Raw genomic sequence first — 16,393 nt, forward strand, 5'->3', positions numbered from 1 at the left:
ATGTCTTGGGCTAATTCATTCTAGCAACCTTCTCTCGGCATTTTCCCTGTGCGTCAAAGCGGCTGCAGTACATATTACCTGAGGCGTCATACCTATGGGAGGTTTTGCGTCTACCCACATATGCACGTCGGGGGGTTTTGGCCCTGGTCCTGGGACAGGGATCGCCCGTGCGGGAGGAATGGGCCCCCTGCCTTGCACCTTTCCCACCCACTCTTCTCTCTGCTGCGCTTCCCGGAGCTGGGCCTTCCTGGGGGCGCGTTTTGGGATTTGTGTGCCAAGGGTTGGTAGGTGTGCAACCGCGCAGAGCAGGAAATGTCGACGGAGAAGTGACAGAGGGAGGTCTGGGGCAAAGCCAGGACACGCATGTTTTGCGAATCAAGACAGGTTCAACGACAAATCATGTCCATGGCAGGGCAATCCCCTCTCCCCCCTCCCCACCCTCTTGCTCCCCCAGTCCCTCCATCTCTGCTGTCTACCCGCCTGTCTTTTCTGTGGCACTCCCGTTTCCTGCTGATCCATCCCTAAATAGGTAATTTCATGTAAAGGACGGTTTTTTTTTCATCTTGTGTTTTGGAAATATACCAAGTCATGATATTAGCAACGAAAAACATAGGAGAGAGCAACAACCGAAATAAGTTGGAGTTTGGAAACAAACACCTGGTTCGCGGAGGGACTTTGACGATTGGCTGGAATACAACAGCAAGAAAACAAGAGGCGAACCACTAAGTTGTCCCGAGGATACACATGTAAATCGGCTGCTCTCACGCTGCGTCTTGTATGCTATCTTGTGAGGTGGCCAATGTTCATTCTTTGGTCTCCACACTCGGATACACACGGGCGTGTTCGAGGAAGATCATGTGGTTCATTTTGTCCCTGTCCTCAATCGCACGGCCCATTTGTTTTCCTCGCCACAGGATTTGACATCTTGGTGAGAGCACTTGATGCGCGGGCGTTGGTTGGGGCTTGGGTCGTTGATTGACACTTGACATAAGGGGGCCAGCCGTCGGTCAATTACCTGCGGAGGACGTTTCTACCGGATCATGCATTTATGCGTCCGCCTCCTGTCCACCGATATTCAAATCGCAATTGGGCGGGCAAATAGGCGCATGGCAAGCAGCAGGTGGGTTATTTGACATGTTTGACGGCTGGAACACCTGTCAAATAATTCAGAAGAGGGAATTGCCCATCTAGATTCAGGTGATTGTATTTTTCTCGGCTTCTGTCTAAGTCTGGGATGTGTGACATTGCCAGCATTGGGCAGCTTTGTAAAACGACAACCAAAAACAAGATGTGGCCGCCACTTGGTGAATGGTAGGCGGCTGCACCATGATTTGCGAAATAGAAAACATGTCGAAAAAACATAAAACCATGCAAAACCCAAAAAATAGTAATCCAAATCATTTCATCATCATGACCCGACTCCAGCAGGCTCCCCTGGAATATGCGACCCACGACACCGCGAACCCCTTCTATCTAATGCTTGCCGCCACACACACACACAAACACATACGGGCGCGGGAAGAGATAGGAAACCAGCCCCTTGACACTTTCCTGTCTTGCCCTGCAACCCAAAAATAAGGCACAAAACAACCTTGAGCGATGCTTTCGATGCTAAATTATCCGGAAATACTCCTCTGGCCGGGATGCCCCGGTCTGCGGAGACGCCACAACATGCGTTTATTGCAACAGACCCTCCTCGATCATGTCAGCCTTCGTCTCGCGGACAATGTCGCCGAGCTCCTTGATCGTGTCCTTGTCACGGGGAAGGGTGTGACCCTTGGCGTGGTCGAACAGGTAGGCGGTGTCAGGGTCGCACATGTTGTACAGAGCCATGGAGCCGTCCACGTAAGGATCCAGGGATCCGACTAAAAATGGGATCGTCAGCAAATCCACCCCGCGCTTCTGTGCCTAACCATGATGATCCGCAATAACGTATCATCATGGCGATCATAAGAAGAACTCACTGATGTGAAGGGTCCGGGCCTCGATCCTCTCGTCGGACTCGTCAGACAATACGAGAGCGTGAGACTTGGGGTCAACCGGGGGCCAGCCGGCGAAGAAGATGCCGTACTTGAAGGCCGGCTTTTGGCCGGAGCGCTTCAGCCGGCGCTGCTCGTAGAGCATGAACGTCGAGGCCACAGTGGCACCCTCGGAGTACCCGATGATGCCGTCAAAGGGGCCGCGCTTCTGGACAATCTCGCTGATGTACTTGATGGCCCTGTCGGTGCTGCGATGCGTCGTTGCGATACCCTCCCTCATGAGTTCTCTCATGGTGTCTTCCGGGCTCTCGCATTGGGGGAAGTCGCGGATACGGGCGAGAACGTCGTCGCTGTGAGTCTTCTCGACGTCCTTGTCGGGCTCGATGAAGCGGTAGTAAGGCGGGGCGCCGAAGTAGTCCTCAAAGCCCGGAGGCGGGACGGCCTTGCAAGGGCCATGAATGAAGTGGAACTGTGCCGTGCCGTCCTCAGAAAGCTCCTTCAGGATGGGGGCTGTGAGAAGTGTCAGTACATAAGTTGCCTGTCATTGATGAAGCCGGTCGCGATGGTCTCGTGTGGCTTGCAGTGACAGACTCACCAAGTTGTACTTGGAATTTCTAGCGCGATCGTTAGTGAGTGAGCCATAGATCGCTGGGATTTTAGTACTCACGTCCGAGCTGCCATAGGCACCGGGAAGGCAGAGAAAGCGCATCGTAGGCATGGTGAAAGACGGCTAGCGTGACTTGATTGACAGCTGAACCGAGCGAGAGGGCGTCCAATAACAGATGGACTAAAAAAGACGAGGTGTATGATATATGAAAGGTCGTCTGGTAAATATTTGTGGGCTGCGATTCTGTGAAGATGCGAAGGATGATGATGATGAATCAGCGAGCTGCAAAGATGGGATTAAAGATGAGAATGATCTGGCCAAAGGGGAGCGTTTTAATCAATTTGATGCTATCTAAACAGTGGCCGTAGGATGATGACCGGGCGTAGATGAACGGGCTGTCGGCTCATGAAGCAATCATCAGCTCAGACAGGCAATGAGACGGCGCGCAGCTGTAGACGCGGGACGATGACAAGACAGGAGGAGGCTGAGTTGGATCCATCCGCTCCCAAAGCTGGAACGCAAGCAACTCAAATCGACCGAAACCCGAGAGCGAATAAGGAAATTGTGAAACTCTGCACCTCATCAAGATTGCGGCAGGGGACGTGGAGTCGGTACCTTGCCGCGCAGAGGATGGGACCAGCATACACAGGTACAGGCACAGGAAACGGGACGGTTTGTGGTGGGTTGAAACTGGCGCGCTGCGTTGCTTGAGGAGCTCCTGAATGATGTCGTCCTGCTTGCAGCAGCAGTAGCAGCAGCAGCAGTGCCGCCACACCTGCTGGAGAGTGGATGAGAGGGGCGAGGATGGACGACGAGTGGATAAGTTGGGGTGAGGTATGAGACCGGGCCTGTGGGCGTCGGTCCATGAGACGGGCTTGGCTAGGTGGTGGTCCGGCCCCCAGGTGGATGTCGAAGAAACTGGACGAGGATATGTGGGCAGCGAGAGTCAGACTGGGGGGCGAAACAAGCGCCGGGAGACGCCACGCCACATGGAAGGAATCGAGGAACGTCTGTCGGTGGGCTTCTCTGCAGGAGGGCGAGACGTTTGGCAGTTGATTTGGCAGGCCATCAAAATTGGCAGAGGTGGCAGCGGGCCAGAGCCTAGGGCAGGGTCTGGGCATCCCGAGATCCGAACCCTCGGTGGACGAGGCGGTGGTGATGCACTGGTGCAACCGATGACATGCTGATGGCAGTGACTGGGCTTTGGACTTGGACGGCGGTCCGGTGTGCTGTCACCTTGTAAGCTTGAAACGGGATAAGGAAGTGCCCGCGCGGGGGCGCAGTGGGTGTGTGTGACGGCTTGTCTATCTGACTGGAAGGACGAGCGAGATGTGCAATGAGATGGGTGGGCGGCAGAGGGAGAGGGCGCAAGGGCAGACGACGAATGGCGGGCATGGGTTGGACGAGGGCGATGTGTATGTGTGTGTACGTGCGTACATGAGGGCGAGTGAGCGTGGAATCCGTGGATTGCGGATGAGTGAGGGAGATTGGGCGAGTGGGTGGCTGGGGCGATTGAGCGGCGAGCGTAGGAGTAGGCGCGTGTGTTTGCAGAGAAGAAACATTGTTTTGCAAAGATGCGTTTCTTCGGAACGACCGTTCGCTGACTTGCAGAAAAGATGGACAAGTTGCGTCGATAGTTGGAGGCTAGGCCAGGTACCGGGACCCCTGCAAGATCTACGAAGACGGCGTTTGCCGGGATATCCCTTTGGAGCGGTTCGTGTTAGCAACGACTGATCTTCAGGAAGCGCAGCGCAAGGCAAGGCAAGGCAAGACAACGCAAATTTGGAGGAGTTGGGCTGCAGGGACAAGGGCCAGGGCATTCGTGGTGCTGGCGCGTGTCAAATAAGAGCTTTGATGGTGTAACGGCACGGGTAGAAGTGCGACGGGCGCTTGTGATTTGGAAGCTGCCAAAGCTTTCTGACAGAAGCAGTTTTAGAAACACCCTCAATGCCTTGGGCTCCTTGGGGTTCCTTCCATTGATTGGGGGTTCTGGGATAGGGCAAGGTCGACTTGAGTCCGAAACCGACCAACTTGACTCGCTGGTGGATGGATGTTGTTGCGTTTGTAGTGGGTTGGCGGCAAAAAGAAGATGTGATGAGGATCGATTGACGTTACGAGAAAACGAGGTCAGGTGGGCGAAGATGAGTGCACCGTGACGTTATTGGCGATATGCATATTGGCGTAGAGTGGACATGTCTCAAACGGTGCATCGCATTAGCAGATACCAGGATAAGAGAAGTGGGTACCTGCCTTGCCTTCCCGGGGGCCAGATCCACTGGCGATAAGCATTTTTTCTGCCTCACCACGCGGTGGTGGTGCACTCAGGGTCAGAAACACCCACCTCACCTGTGGTGTAGCGTCACACTGAGTGCGGGTGACACCGCAGGTGGAGACGCTCACCTTACCTCGACTTCACCCGGTGCCTCGGTGAAAGCGGAGGTGACCTAATCGGGAGACAGATGCGACCATTCCTTTTTCGAACGGCGGCGCAGGACCAAGACCCAAGACCAACATCCAAGACCTGCATTGCACACCAGCACCAGTTGGTTGGTTGCACCGGACCTGCAGCCGTTCGCACTATGGTTCCTGGCCTCGGCTCTTTCTCTTTGCTTATTGGGCGCCGACTCTCGAGTAATTAGCCGCACCGTTCTTGCATTCTGTATGTACGCACCGTGGCACCACCCCTGGAAGAAGTCCCCCACTCTATCCCGATCGTCTCTGCAACCGCCGTCATTCTGTGGCAGTCCTGGGTCATGTAAAATGGTGCTCGACCTACATTCACCTAAGGTGCTAAGTTGGGTGATTGAAGATGCGATAGGCGGCATCGCCCGGGCGGCAGACAGGCAGCCAGGATATGGCAAGAACAGACGCTCTGCTTGACGCCTTTCGCCGCCGCTATTGCGATTGTCGGTGCTTTTGACACAAGACACACTCTTTTCCAAACAGAACAACAAACGAGCGCCGATGTCCAGACCAAGAAGACAGAAAAACATCCAGTGTGAGTGCGGACGAAGAAACAAGCACCGCCTCCTTGGTTGGCCCTGCATTTCCGCCTCCTGCATCTCTCACGGAATCAAGCAGAGTTCCAGCAACTGCAGCACCGTCTGCAGTATCATGACCGGATGATGGCAGCCTGGAGTCTTGCACATCAGAGATCCCCAATCTTGGCCTCCGTTCTTTGGGGCGCAGGCATAGAAAGCAGAGACGGCCTTGCATCTCCTGCTCACTGCGCCCCATCATCTCGTCTTCGGGCAGCTTTGAAGTGAGGGACTTGGGACACTGGGGCGCGCAGGATCCTCTTCATCCTTCTCCTTGGGACTGTCGTGTTGTTTTATTGGCTCGCCACGACGGCGGGAATCTCCATATCGCCAGACATCGGCCTCATATCCCCCCAAATAGCTCACCCGGTATTTCCCAAAGTGCCAGTGTGCAGCCATGCACACCTTACCTAATCACCCATGAGGTTCAAAGTGTTCCATGGCAGTGAATCGTGATAGGTAGGTAAATGGACGTTAGTAAGGGCAGAGGTCAGGCACAGGTTGGACGCAGGGTTGGCCGTTGTTTGGTGCACCAAGTGAGGGTGCCTGCCCGCCGGCCCGCAAAACCGAGTCCAAGGCTCTGTTCTGCTCTGCGCTGCGCTTGCTGCTGCCCAGTCCAGTTGCTGACACCGGCGCAGTGTTCAGGTACTGCACGCACTATTTGCGCTGTTCAGAGTGCACCTCAGCATCTGGGTAACGGCAGCAACGCACTTGTGCCGGGGCAACACTGCTGCTGAGATGCTCCACTTCGGCCATGGCTCAGTGTGCTGGCCCCCAAATGCCCAGCGTTCAAGGCCCCAGTGCCTCTTTTCAGTGGGTCGCCCTTGGCTCCTCTGGATGGATGGCCCCACTCCGGCATCTGGACCCGCTTACCTCATCTCCAAGCTCCGGGGGACCAGCACCAGCACCCAGCACCAACACCAATACGAACAAACACCAACACCAAACCAACCAGCACACGCATCGTAAGCTGGGTCTTCGCCCTCCACCACCTCACCTCCGAACCACGCCACCGGGCCCCCGTCCGGGAGGTTCGAGGGTTCATTGCGCTCCATGTCTTGGTCCGAGTCAAACGTCCGTCTTTCTGCAGCCTGCGTCTGAATGCGCGCAGATGCACGCCAGTCGACCTGTCTTGCAGTACTGCTGCTCAATTGCAAACAAACTAAGGCACAATCCGACAGCCGTTCCATCAAAGACAAACCGTTCTTGCAGCCCTGCGCTCTCTCTCGTCCAGTCGCCTCTCGTCGCCTCTTCGCCTGTACTCGACAGTCCTCGCTCTGCACCCCCCGAATCGAGGTTACCGATTGGCCCTGCAGATGTACCTGGATCAGCCTGCTTGCTTGCTCTCGCTATGTGCCCAGAGACCAGCCAGAGACAGACAGCCTCCAGCTCCGGTGACCTCCCTCCGCCGGTAAAACCGTCCCCGGAAAAGGTTCCTCGGGCGAGATGAGCTGATGTGGGATCCTCAGCCCGCAGTGGCCAACAAATCCCGTTAAGACGCATAATCAGTTCATCGAAGTTGCTTTTGGCCGAAATGACTGTACACCCAGGAACAGAGACAAGACATGGAACCAGCTTCTCGCCCGCCCGGCGCAGCGACCACCTCCCTGCTCCCTGCTCCTAGAGGATGAGGGGGGAGGCGACGTCGTGGCCAGCAAGGTGTGCCGCTGCTCCGCTGCTCCGGCCCTACATGGACTGCCCGGCATCGGATGTGCCCTGGCATCTCTCCGTGGATGCTCCAACTACACCAGACGCTGCATACATTCCATGCAACACGAGTACCTCTCTGCCACCCGTACGCCGTACGCAGTACACACTACTATGCGGCGGCCAATATGCACGTTCGGGATCTCCCTATGATCTACCTAACCGTCAGGCAAATCTAAATCACACAGGCTAGTCTGTGCGAAGAACTCCGGCCGACTTGGCGATCTGATCACCAACCAGTCCCTTCCATGTCAACTCACCCGCGACGGAGCGAGCACCATGATTCTTCCCCATGCCGTTCATCAGCTAAAAAGCCTACAAAGAATCCCAACCGGGACCATTACAGAACATTCGTCACACTCACTCATCTCATCCCCAATAGAGGAGGCTTGGTACGTACTCAATATCAACCTGGCCCTGCCCACTCTCAGTTCAGTGACAAGAATATACACATCTGAGAGCCTCTCCTCCTCTTTCTCCCTCCTCTCACTCACTTCTTCACTTCTCTTCCTCCCAAATATTTTTTTTTGTCTTCAAGGAACGCCTAGAGCGCCAAACTTTCGCTGCACCATCTCTCGTTGATTCGACGAATGCCTGCGGTATAGAGAACGACTACAAACTGCGGTCTCCGCGATCCTCCCCTCTCCCCCGTCAGTCACCATGGCGCCCGGCGTCCTGTCCTACTCCTCCTCCGGGACATCGCCTTCGGCAAGTCCTGTAATGATGACCCCGATCGACCACTCCGATACCACTTCCGATGGCTTCACGAGCCTCTCTGTTGGGCCCCTAGACGGCACCGGCCTTGGCATCAACGGCCAGTCGACAAACGGCCACTCCAACGGTCACTCCAGCAGCAACGGCCACTCCAATGGCGCCTCTTACACCAACCCGGTTGGTGGCAGCGACGCCGGCCTGAAGCAGATGCCCATCGCCATCGTCGGTATGGCCTGCCGCATGCCCGGCAGCGTCTCCAGCCCTGCCGAATTCTGGGAGCTGTGCTCCCGTGCCAGAACCGGCTTCACGCCTGTGCCCAAGAAGCGCTTCAACCACGAGGCTTTCTACCACCCCAACCCGGGCAAGACTGGAGCTTACCACGCCGAAGGTGGTAACTTCTTGGACGTCGACCTGGAGTCCTTCGATGCCCCGTTCTTCGGGCTGACAGAAAAGGAGGCCATCTCGATGGACCCTCAGCAGCGTCTGCTGCTCGAGTGCACTTTCGAGGCGCTCGAGAACGCCGGTGTTCCCAAGCACACAATTGTTGGAAAGGACGTTGGTGTTTTCGTCGGTGGTTCTTTCGCAGAGTACGAGAGCCACCTGTTCCGGGATAGCGACACGATACCCATGCACCAGGCCACAGGTATGAGGATGACCCCTGCACCCCAGACATTAACGCACGCTAATATGCCCCTTCAGGATGTGCCCATGCGATGCAGTCCAACAGGCTTTCACATTTCTTCGATCTCAGGGGACCTAGTTTCACAGCAGACACTGCTTGCTCTGCGAGTTTGGTCGCCCTTCACTTGGCGTGCCAGAGTCTGCGCGCCGGCGAGTCTACCTCCGCCATTGTTGGTGGCTGCCATCTGAACATGCTCCCTGAGTTTTGGATTTCCTTCTCTTCGTGCAGGTGAGTGAAACCGGTATTCGCGTGGAAGCTTCAGCGTGTTCCGTGATGTTAACAAAGCGCTCTGCAGATTGCTCGCAGACTCAGGCCGCTCCATTGCTTTTGACCAGCGTGGTACCGGTTTCGGTCGTGGCGAAGGCTGTGGTATCATCATTCTCAAGCCCCTTGACCAGGCCATCAGGGATAATGACTCCATCCGCGCTGTCATCCGCGGTACCGGCATCAACCAGGATGGAAAGACGCCAGGCATTACGATGCCCAGTGGCGCAGCACAGGGTATGCATCAAAACTGTCTCCAGGACCGTGAAACCAAACGCTGACAAAAACTCGTGCAGAGAAACTCATGAAGCAGGTCTACAGGAATGCAGGCCTTGACCCTCATGACACTGGTTACGTTGAGGCTCACGGTACGGGTACCAAGGTCGGTGACCCGATCGAGGCGACCGCCCTCCACAACGTCTTTGGCAACAACAGATCCGCCAAGGACCCTCTTTTCATCGGCTCCGTGAAGTCGAACATTGGCCATTTGGAGGCCGCCTCCGGTATCGCCGGAGTCATCAAGGCTGCGATGATGCTCGAGAGAGGCTTCCTCCTGCCCAACCATGACTTCAAGAAGCCCAATGAGAAGATCCCTTGGAAGGAGTGGAACATGAAGGTTCCCGCCACCCAGAGGCCATGGCCCAAGAACAAGAAGTACATCAGCGTCAACAACTTCGGATTTGGTGGCACCAACGCCCACGTTGTTCTTGAGAAGGCACCTTTCGTTGCCGCTCCCAGAGACAAGATGCTGCCTCCTGTTGAGGCCAAGAAGGTCAAGGGCACCAAGAAGCTGTACATCTTGTCCGCCAACGACAAGAACTCCGTTCAGGAAGTCATGAAGAACCTCGTCGTCTACCTCGAGCAGAGACCTGAGATTTTCCAGCACGACCTGATGGAGAACATCGCCTACACTCTTGGCTCGCGTCGCTCCATGCTTCCTTGGAGGGCTGCCATCGCCGCAGACGACTCGTTCGACCTCATCGAGACCCTCAACAGCGGCAAGGTCATTCCTGGCAAGGAGGGTGAGCCGTTGAGAATCGGCTTCATCTTCACCGGTCAGGGTGCTCAATGGTGGGGCATGGGTCGTGAGCTGTACGGCCAATTCCCCGTCTACGCTGCTGCCATTGACAGAGCCGATGAATGCCTGAAGAAGTTGGGCGCCGAGTGGTCTCTCAAGGCCGAGCTCAACAAGGACCAGGAGACCTCCAAGGTCTCTGACGCTCACATCAGCCAGCCGGCTTGCAGTGCTGTCCAGCTTGCGTTGACGGATCTGCTCCGCACCTGGGGTATCCGCCCTGTGGCTGTTGCTGGTCACTCCAGTGGTGAAATCGGCGCTGCTTACGCTGCTGGTATCATTGGCTTCGATGCCGCCATGGCCATTGCCTACCACCGTGGTAGACTTATTCCCATCCTCAAGAAGAGACACCCCGATCTTAAGGGTGCTATGATGGCCGTCGGCGGTACCAAGGAGGAGGTCCAGCCTATGATCGACGCTTTGAAGGAGCAGCAGGTCAGAATTGCCTGCTACAACAGCCCTTCCAGCTTGACCATCTCTGGTGACGTCGCCGCTCTTGGCGAGCTCGAGAAGAACCTAGAGGAGAAGCAGATGTTCAACAGACGCCTGCAGGTCGAGACTGCCTACCACTCTCACCACATGAACCTCGTCGCCAAGGAGTACCGCGAGTCCATCTCCGAGCTTCCTCACCCCCGTACCACCGAGGTCCGCTTCCACTCTTCGCTCTACGGCCACCAGATCGACGGCTTTGAGTGTCAGGCCCACTACTGGGTCAACAACTTGACCTGCGCCGTCCGCTTCTCTGAGGCTCTCGAGACCATGCTCGAGCCCGTTGGTGACCACAAGCACGGTGTCAACATGCTCATCGAGCTTGGTCCCCACTCCGCTCTCCAGGGCCCTATCAAGCAGATTCTTAAGCACGTTGGCGACAGCGCCATGAAGATTCCCTACGCTGCTCCTCTCATCCGTAAGAAGGATGCCGTCGAGTCTGCCATGGAGGTGGCCAGCAGTGTCATCACCAAGGGTGCCATCCTCAACATGGATGCCATCAACTTCCCCAAGTCTGGCAAGAAGCCGTCACTGTTGACCGATCTGCCTCGCTACGCCTGGAATTACTCCAACAAGTACTGGCAGGAGTCGCGCATGACGCAGATGCACAAGTACCGCAAGTCGCCTCGTAACGACTTGATCGGTCTTGAGGCTATCTACTCCAGCGACCTGGAGCCCACCTGGAGAAACATTGTCCACCTGGACGATCTCCCTTGGCTGCGTCACCACCAGATCCAGGGCTTGACTGTCTTCCCTATGGCCGGTTTTATCGCCATGGCCCTCGAGGCCTCCGCCCAGTGGGCTCAACGCAAGGAACTTTCCTTCGAGAAGTTTGAGCTGAGAGACATTTCCGTTATCAAGCCTCTGGCTCTCAATGACACTGACGTCGAGATGACCATTAACCTCCGCCCCCACCAGGAGACTAACCTCAGTGCCTCTGAGACCTGGAAGGAGTTCCGCATCTGCTCTTGGACCCACGGCAGCGGCTGGACTGAGCACTGCGTCGGTCTTATTGCCCTTCACGGCACCGAGACCAACGAGGTCGACGGTGAGGAGCAGAAGCTTGCTGCTCTCCGCGGTGCTGAGACTACCATCAAGGCCAGCGAGGGCCCCGAAGCTGTCGATGTCAACGAGACTGAGATGTACCAGCGCCTCACTGATCTTGGTGTCGGCTACGGACCCTCTTTCCAGGGCGTCAAGGCCTGCAAGGCTTCCAACAAGTTCTCCCACGGAAGCATCTCATCTGCGGACATCATTGCGGACATGCCCAACCACTACATGACCAGCACTGTTCTCCACCCTACCTTCTTGGAGTCTCTCATTGAGATGTACTGGCCCATCCTTGGAGCCGGCCGCACTGAGCTTAACACTGTCTACCTTCCTTCCTCCATCGCGAGACTGTGCATCTCTCGCGACATTACTGTCCTCACCAAGGAGGCTGGCAGCTCTCTCAAGGCCTACGCCAAGGCTGACTTCTCCGCGACCGAGGCCCGTCCCACCAAGGTCTCCATCTTCGCCACCAACGAGAAGAAGGACATTGTCATTGAGATTGACGAGCTCACCGTGTCTCCCATCATTGATGGCCAGACCGATCTCGGCAACAACCCTGCCCGCGAGCTCTGCTACAAGCTCGAGTGGGAGAACATCGGCGATCTTAAGTCCCTGTCCGGCAAGGGCAAGAAGAACGCCTCCAACGGAGTCAAGGTCGATGCTCCTCTCCCCGACGTTGACGTTGCCATCATCCACGGCGAGTCCAACTCCCAGCAGATGTTGGCCAACGGTCTTGCCATCGCTTTGGCAAGCTCCACCTCCAGACTCCCCGAGATGGGTGCTCTGCACGAGGTCAACACCGAGGGCAAGCTTTGCGTTGTTCTCACCGAGATCGAGCAGCCCTTCCTTGCCAACCCCACCAAGGAGCAGTTCGCTGATATCCGCAACATGATTGCCGGTGTTCAGGGCTGCCTGTGGGTTGTCCGCGGTGCCTACGACAAGGCCACTTCTCCTGAGTCCAACATGATTGTCGGTCTCAGCAGAACCGTCCGCTCCGAGTCCGTCCTTCCCTTCGCCACCCTCGACTTGGATGCCAATAACGAGCTGGATGAGGATGACGCCTCTGCTGTCATCTACGAGATCTTCAAGCTGGCCTTCAACACCAACGCTTCCTCCACCAGCGAGCTTGAGTTCATGGAGCGCTCCGGCAAGTTCTTCACTCCCCGCATCATCCACGATGAGGAGATGAACGAGTTTGTCCACCGCGAGACGAACCCCAGCATCGTCGAGCTCCAGCCCTTCGGCAAGGACGATCGCAACCTCAGAATGGAGTTCTCCACTCCTGGTGCCATTGAGACCGTCCATTTCGTCGATGATAACCTCGTCAATCAGCCCCTCGGCGATGAGGAGGTTGAGTTCGAGGTCAAGGCCGTCGGCATGAACGTTCGCGATGTCATGCTTGCCAAGGGCCAGATCCCCGATGCCGACAAGCACGCTCTCGGTGTTGAGGCCGCTGGTATCATCACTCGTGTTGGCTCCGCTGTCAAGTCTCACAAGGTCGGTGACCGCATTGCTGCCCTCACCATTACCCACGGCGCCTATGCCACCCGCACCCGCACCACGGCCGCCAGCATCTTGCCCATCCCTCCCAAGATGTCCTTCGTTGATGCTGCCACCCTGCCCTTGGCCTACTGCACTGCCTACTACAGCTTGGTTGAGCAGGCTCGTCTCCGCGAGGGGCAGCGTGTGCTCGTCCACTCTGCTGGAGGTGGCATTGGCCAGGCTTCCGTCTGCCTGTCCAAGATGATTGGCGCTGAGGTGTTTGTGACCGTCAGCTCCGCCGCCAAGAAGAAGCTCCTCATGCAGCACTACAACGTTCCCGAGGATCACATCTTCTACAGCCGCAACACCACCTGGAGAGCCGCTGTCCGTCGTGCCACCAACGACGAGGGTGTCGATGTCGTCCTCAACACCCTCCCTGGTGCCGATGCCCTCAGGGAATCCTGGGCCTGTCTCAGCCGCTTCGGTTATCTCGTTGATGTTAGGAGAAAGGATGGCTCTCGCGCCACTCGCCTCGACATGGGCCAGACCGACAGCAACGCCTCTTTCTTGAGTGTCGACATCTTCGGCCTTGCCGCCGAGAGGCCCAAGATCATGGAGAGACTCGTCAAGGATGTTGCCAAGCTCCTTGCTGATGATGAGCTCCGCCCCATCGACCCTGCCACCGTCTTCCCTGTCTCCACCATGGAGACTGCCTTCAAGACGCTGCAAACCACCCAGGGTCCTGGCAAGCTGGTCGTTGTCCCCAGCGCCTCTGACGTCGTCATGGCCACCCCCTCCAAGGGAATGACGGATCTTCTGAAGGCCGATGCTACCTACCTCCTCATCGGTGGTACCGGTGGTCTCGGTCGCTCCATGTCCAGATGGATGGTCGCCCACGGTGCCCGTAACCTGGTCCTCCTGTCCCGTTCCGGCTCTGCTACCGGTAAGGTTAAGGAGCTCATCGACGAGGCTGCTGCTGAGGGTGCTCACATCACCGTCCGCTCTTGCAACGTCGCCGACCGCGCCAGTGTTGAGGAGCTTTTCAACTCTGGTCTCAAGGGCCTGCCTCCTGTCCGCGGTGTCATCCACGGTGCCATGGTCCTTCGCGTAAGTCCCTTACCTACTCCCGCATTCACACAACCACTAACAACTTCACAGGACGTTCTTTTCGAGAAGATGACCTACAGCGACTACACCCAAGTAACAGAGTCCAAGGTCCAGGGTGCCTGGAACTTCCACCACGCCCTGCAAGACCGCTCCATCCCCTTGGACTTCTTCGTCGCCATCTCCTCCGCCGCCGGTGCCGTCGGTAACAGAGGTCAAGCAGCCTACGCCGCCGCCAACTGCTTCCTCAACGCCTTCGTCCAGCACCGCCTTGCCAATGGTCTCCCGGCCGTATCCCTCGACCTCACCGCCGTCTCCGACGCCGGCTACGTCGCCGACGGTGACGCCGAGCGCGCTGCTGAGATCATGAAGAACCTGGGCTCCGACACCATCTGCGAGGCCGAGGTCCTCGCCCTCCTCGGTGCTTCCATCTCCGGCAAGACCTCCGTCGCCAACCACCACATCATCACCGGCATGCGCATCACGCCCGCCGTCCAGCCCTTCTGGACGCCCGACGCCAAGTTTAAGGGCATGCGCCTCGCCGCCGAGGAGCTTGCAGCCCTCGAGGCCGGCTCCGGCGCCGTCTCGCTCAATGCCGCGCTCAAGGCGTCCCGCAGCGAGACTGAGGCCATGGACGTCGTCTGCCGCGGCCTGGTCGAGAAGATCGCCGCTGTGCTCATGATGGAGACGGAAGAGCTCGACATTACCCGCAGCTTGGCGCACTACCCGCTCGACTCGCTCGTCGCCATCGAGATCCGTAACTTCATCACCCGCGAGTTTGAGGCCAACATGCAGGTTCTGGAGTTGCTCTCCAGTGGCAGCATCCAGACGCTCACCAAGGCTGTCTGCAAGAAGAGCAAGCTCTGCGTCGGCTTTGACTGGAGCAGTTAGATTGATGGATGAGAAGTAGTTTGTGGATTTTGAGAGTGTGTGAGCGCAGCATTTCCTTTTTCTTTGACTTGTTCATTTTATCTACAACACACAAACGAAACGGTCACAGTACTGCATGAAGATGATGAAAGCTATTTCCTTATATCTTACTTAGATTGTTCGACGGTGCGGGGACAAAGGACGACGACGACGAGAGGGAAATATAATTATCTATTATATCACACGGGAAACAAGATGATGTGGGACCAGATGGGAGATGGCGTATCTGCGGAAATGGATAAGGTGTGGTACGGGCTGGTACAACGGGACACAAGGGCGACCAGACCACAATTCTGGGTCTCCTTTTCATTACTTTGTATCTCTTTTCCTTGTTTGTTTATTTTATGTTGTTATGAGTGTCTGGGGAATGGTATAACCGCCTGGAAATTTGCGGTCACGGGACGAGAGTTGAGATGGGAAAGATGGGAGAGATTGGAATCATTGGGATTGGGAGTTTTGATGTCATATTCTTTTCTTCAAATGTTCTGATCTTGGAATTTGTGGTTTATGGTGTGAGATTTAGAATTTGTGCAGACTTTCCTTAGTAAACATGGCATTTATTTACACTATCTGGCAATGACGCTTCTGTTTAAGTGATTATCGCTAGTCTAGAGGTTGAGTAACCTATACACATTCACTCTGTTCAGAATCTGATTTGTAGGAGACGACCTTGGTGATTTTGATCTAAGCACGTGACGCACGCTGTCCTAACATTACGATAACATCTTTTTGAACGCATTCCATAACCCCTTGTATTCCATCGACTTCAGCTTCTTTGAAATAATCTCGCTAACAACACTCGTACGACCATGCATCTCCCCAGCATTCGAAAGACATGTCCGCAAGAATGTCTGAGAATGTGGAGAAAATTCTGCTGCCCCTTCGAGCAGAATCCTACATACCCGTACTCGATCTTCCAAGACCGCGTAGAAAAGTAACTCCCTCCAAATCTGATACCGTGATCCCTTTTCAAAGCCACATTCGACCTCTAGGCGAAGTTGCATACTTCTCACATTACCTTGCGCTGCAGCGAGTGACCAGGGGTATGGAGTAGCCCCTAAAGTATGGGTCATCGTCATTAACTGCTGATAAGAAACGCGATCCGGAATGTTTCTTGTAAAACTGAGCACCGTAGAAAAGGGGTGTGTTGCCCATCTTGTCTGCCACGGTCAAATCCGCATTGCAATTGACGATCAGAAAACCCATCACTTCACGGTGACCCCTTTCCGCGGCGTATGACAACGGTGTTCATCCGCTATCATCTCGTGAATT

The 16,393-nt window shown here is 56.0% G+C and overlaps 2 protein-coding genes across 2 annotated transcripts; one reads left to right on the forward strand and one right to left on the reverse strand.

Annotated features, from left to right (window-relative positions):
* Positions 1–1,677: 1,677 nt before the first annotated feature.
* GCG54_00011584 (putative hydrolase C22A12.06c) lies at positions 1,678–2,697 on the reverse strand (the record flags this gene model as incomplete). The annotated part of the gene is made up of 4 exons (XM_045411486.1): positions 1,678–1,865; positions 1,965–2,489; positions 2,575–2,593; positions 2,647–2,697. 4 exons carry the CDS (start codon positions 2,695–2,697, stop codon positions 1,678–1,680), a joined length of 783 nt encoding a protein of 260 aa, XP_045268544.1.
* A 5,294-nt stretch (positions 2,698–7,991) lies between these two features.
* On the forward strand, positions 7,992–15,082 carry GCG54_00011585 (Reducing polyketide synthase PKS1; the record flags this gene model as incomplete). Its single annotated transcript, XM_045411487.1, has 5 exons — positions 7,992–8,688; positions 8,745–8,955; positions 9,023–9,228; positions 9,288–14,194; positions 14,246–15,082. 5 exons carry the CDS (start codon positions 7,992–7,994, stop codon positions 15,080–15,082), a joined length of 6,858 nt encoding a protein of 2,285 aa, XP_045268545.1.
* Between the last annotated feature and the right edge of the window lie 1,311 nt (positions 15,083–16,393).

The sequence above is a fragment of the Colletotrichum gloeosporioides genome (assembly GCF_011800055.1).
Source record: "Colletotrichum gloeosporioides strain Lc1 chromosome Unknown consensus_17, whole genome shotgun sequence".
In the NCBI taxonomy this organism is placed as follows: domain Eukaryota; kingdom Fungi; phylum Ascomycota; class Sordariomycetes; order Glomerellales; family Glomerellaceae; genus Colletotrichum; species Colletotrichum gloeosporioides.